At 45.9% G+C, this 3,546-nt stretch overlaps 1 protein-coding gene across 1 annotated transcript; it reads right to left on the bottom strand.

Moving 5' to 3' along the window:
- Positions 1-399: 399 nt before the first annotated feature.
- Positions 400-3,289, bottom strand: rnf26 (ring finger protein 26). The gene has a single exon (XM_038778934.1). The coding sequence runs from the start codon at positions 3,166-3,168 to the stop codon at positions 1,768-1,770; it is 1,401 nt and encodes a 466-aa protein (XP_038634862.1). The 5' UTR covers positions 3,169-3,289; the 3' UTR covers positions 400-1,767.
- Between the last annotated feature and the right edge of the window lie 257 nt (positions 3,290-3,546).

The raw sequence follows: 3,546 nt of genomic DNA, 5'->3' as shown, positions 1-3,546 counted from the left end.
TTTGTTGCTGCTGTAGTTCTGTGGAAGGTGTAAACATCACTCAACATCTCAGTAAGTTCACATCTGTGAGCAGAAAGCTTGCGATAATCAGACAGATTTTGCAGTGATAAACATTTGGTGCATGACAAATAGCTGAGCTTAATTCAAGCAGTGCATATATATATAGATTTTACATAGAATTTACAGTGCAGAAGGAGGCCATTCGGTCCATCGAGTCTGCACCGGCTCCTGGAAAGAGCACCCTACCCAAGGTTAACACCTCCACCCTATCCCCATAACCCAGTAACCCCACCCAACACTAAGGGCAACTTTAGACACTAAGGGCAATTTATCATGGCCAATCCACCTAACCTGCACATCTTTGGACTGTGGGAGGAAACCGGAGCACCCGGAGGAAACCCACGCACACACGGGAAGGATGTGCAGACTCCACACAGACAGTGACCCAAGCCGGAATTGAACCTGGGACCCTGGAGCTGTGAAGCGATTGTGCTATCCACAATGCTACCGTGCTGCCCCTTATCAGTTAATGCATTAAATACCAGGTGTCAAGACCAAAGAACTATCCCATCCCTTGCTCCAACTCCAATAAATACAAAAAAAATGGTCCTCAAGGCTACACTTCTCAAAACAACCTGTGGTCCATAATGAAATGGATTTGATTATTAAATCCATATCTAGTGCCTCAAGCAAATATCTGGAGGCAAAGCCATTGAACAGCGCTACTATTCTTTGGTGAGTAGCATTGTTAATAAAAAGAAGAGAAATAAAGCAAAACTTCCCTCTGCCCCATGTAATCTGTAACAGAGATTTGGTCAAGAATTGCAGTGGTTATTTAAAACAATAAAGCTTGCAACTTAAAAAAGAAAACTAAAATGTAAACTAATTTTACATGTGGTCTCATTTGCTAATTGGATGCATTACTTCAGCTTTTTTTCCAAAGAAAATATTCCATCATTAAGCCTCAAGCTTCCAGCAGTGGCCTACCTTTGCTGCTCACAATGTATGCTGTGCATTGAGTCGTCGAATATTCAGGGAAGCACAGTTTTGGAGCATGTCCCTTAAATATGTCAAAGATAATCCAGGGGTCATCCATCTCAAAATAATTTCTAAACATTTTTTTTTAAAACAAGGAAATTTACACATAGGGTACACTACATAAATAATCTAGAAATATAGGGTCATCAGGCCCTGATTCTACACAACCCAGTGTAATAAAAATAAAAGTTAATCTATAGCACCAGCCTTTCAAAGCTGATCATTTCCACCCGCAGCACCCGCCCCCCCACAAAGTCTTTGATTAAATGAAAGAAAATAGTGGTATCTGTCTACCAGGCAGTGTTGGTCACTGAATCAACAGAAGCACGTGGTTTCAGTTCCCACTGTCAACTCTGAAACCAGTGAACAAACTGGCAGAAGTCAAAGCACGTAACTGGACAGGAGAAAATTGATTATTGTATTTTTAGTTCCAACTTAGCCAGGTTACCAAATAAAGTGCTGGAATTGAGGCTTCTAATTCCCAGTAATACATCCAGACATTCTTATGATAATATTCCTACTCAGCACAGTGCTTGCATTGGTCATGGTTGAACAGAAAAATAAATTACATCTGAATTCTGAAATCCATGGCTACAGATTTCCATAGCAATTTGAAAATAGGCTCATCTAACACTTCAATGATTAGCCCAATGAAAGACTCTTACATACTTAAAAATACATTCCACTATGCAGCACACCCTTTCCATCAAACCTTATTTCAATAGCCAATCAAAAATATACATCCAATGTTTGTAAGATCATCTCTCGGCAAAGTGGACAGTTGCGTTGGTAGATGGGCTGCTGCAAGAGAATATCCGTGCAGCCTTGACAAAGGCACAAGTGTCGGCATGGGAGCAACAACACTGATTTTGCCTGGTCCTGACAGATGACACACTTCTTCCGTTCTTCTTGCTCTTTCAAGAGCATCCAGAGATTGCTTTCTACTGGGACATTGCTGTTATCGTCTTTGCTGCCTGCAGGCTTTGCTATCGAATGTAAAGGTTTGTTGCTGGCTTTTGGTCCACATACAGGGGTCTCAGCCAAGGTCAGTTGTTGTTCCCTTGCAGGGTTACCATCTCCTTGGGCTGGGTTGGGATCCATTTGCTGTTCCAACTGGAGAGCCAAGTGTGGGTCCACAGCTGTTTGATGCCGTACGTTCTCATTAGGATCAGCCTGGTGCTGCCGCCGTTGGTTAAGAGGCCAGTTATTGACATAAGCTGGGTTGAATCCCTGCAGTTGTTGACTGTATATTCGCCGCCATGTCTCCGAGTTGACCATCAACTGCATCTTAGCCATTACTAACCTACAAACATGTGTGACATTCCTCCTGATCCAGTGAAGGTTTGGAGCAGTGCTCAAGTGCATAGTCACCTGATTAGCAATCCTCAATATTATCTCTGGATTCGCATAGATCGTTGTAGTAGAGATGACAGCAAAAGTGATTGCCAACCCATATAGATTTAAGAGAAAAATGTCAGCCAATACTCTGGTGAGGGAGATCAGGACTTCGATCACAAACTGGCATGGAGTCCATAGCAGGATCACGTTGCCAAGGACACTGCTGGACAAATAGGCAAGAATTGAACCAAAGATTTCTGAAGCTCCTATCAAAGGGTTCCACAGCACTGTGGCAACCGAAAGCAGGTTCTGGGTTCCAATGAGGAACAAATTGATAACAGTGTTGACAAAGTAGGCTGCCAGGCTGGCCAAGATCCCCACAGCATCCCAGATCTGCTTGAGGAAGACGTGACCGGAGCAAGTAGTGGTGGCAAGACCCCTTTGCAGCATCTCTCGCCCCCGCAAGCTCAGGTAAGACAGTAGGTGTCCCACCACCTTCAAACTCTCTGCTAGGTTGAGCAGCACCCTCAGCAAATTGCAGACCAGGTTGAGAGTGAGGTGCAAGGCGCAATAACACAGTTCCGCCGTGCCCAGTACCAGCAGCCCCAGCAGGTTGTAGCACAGACTGAAGAAAGAGGCCACGGCCCCGGGAAGGCAGAGGAGCAAGTGCAGGAGGCCCGAGAGCGCCGCCACCACCGAGGAGACCAGCCAGAAATTGAGGTCCAGCAAGAAGCAGAGCAGGTCCAGGGCGCGGCCCAGGCCGCTAATCAGGAGGATGATCAGGTCAGCCATGGCAGGGGGTGCAGAGCCTGGATGCCGGGGCCGGGCCGCCCCGGGTGCAGAGCCTGGATGCCGAGGCCGGGCCGCCTCGCTCCGCCCCTAACGGTTAAACCCAATTCAAACATAAACAGCCAGCCCAATGCAACCCATCACAGACACATCCACCGGCAGGCAGCAGGCAGAGCTCCACACTATCGATGGCAGCTTCCCAGTCCCCCTCTCCTGGCTGAAATATTCCAACAGGCTCTTTAAGGCAATCTTTTCTTTTGAATAAAGTTAGCAGTCAACCCACTCAGTTCAGTTCTTCACTTAAAAATATTGTTCTGTAAAGCTGAAGGGATTTAGCATCATTGAAAAGAGCCTCAGGTTTGCTTGGCCATTGGGTAAGGT

This window comes from Scyliorhinus canicula, chromosome 19 (genome assembly GCF_902713615.1).
Source record: "Scyliorhinus canicula chromosome 19, sScyCan1.1, whole genome shotgun sequence".
Classification (NCBI taxonomy): Eukaryota; Metazoa; Chordata; class Chondrichthyes; order Carcharhiniformes; family Scyliorhinidae; genus Scyliorhinus; species Scyliorhinus canicula.
The sequence above is the reverse complement of the archived record's forward strand: the minus strand, read 5'-3'. Positions and strand labels throughout refer to the sequence as shown.

Excerpts from the sequence above, each read along its gene's own strand:
- rnf26 (XM_038778934.1), bottom strand. The coding sequence starts at position 3,168 with ATGGCTGACCTGATCATCCTCCTGATTAGCGGCCTGGGCCGCGCCCTG.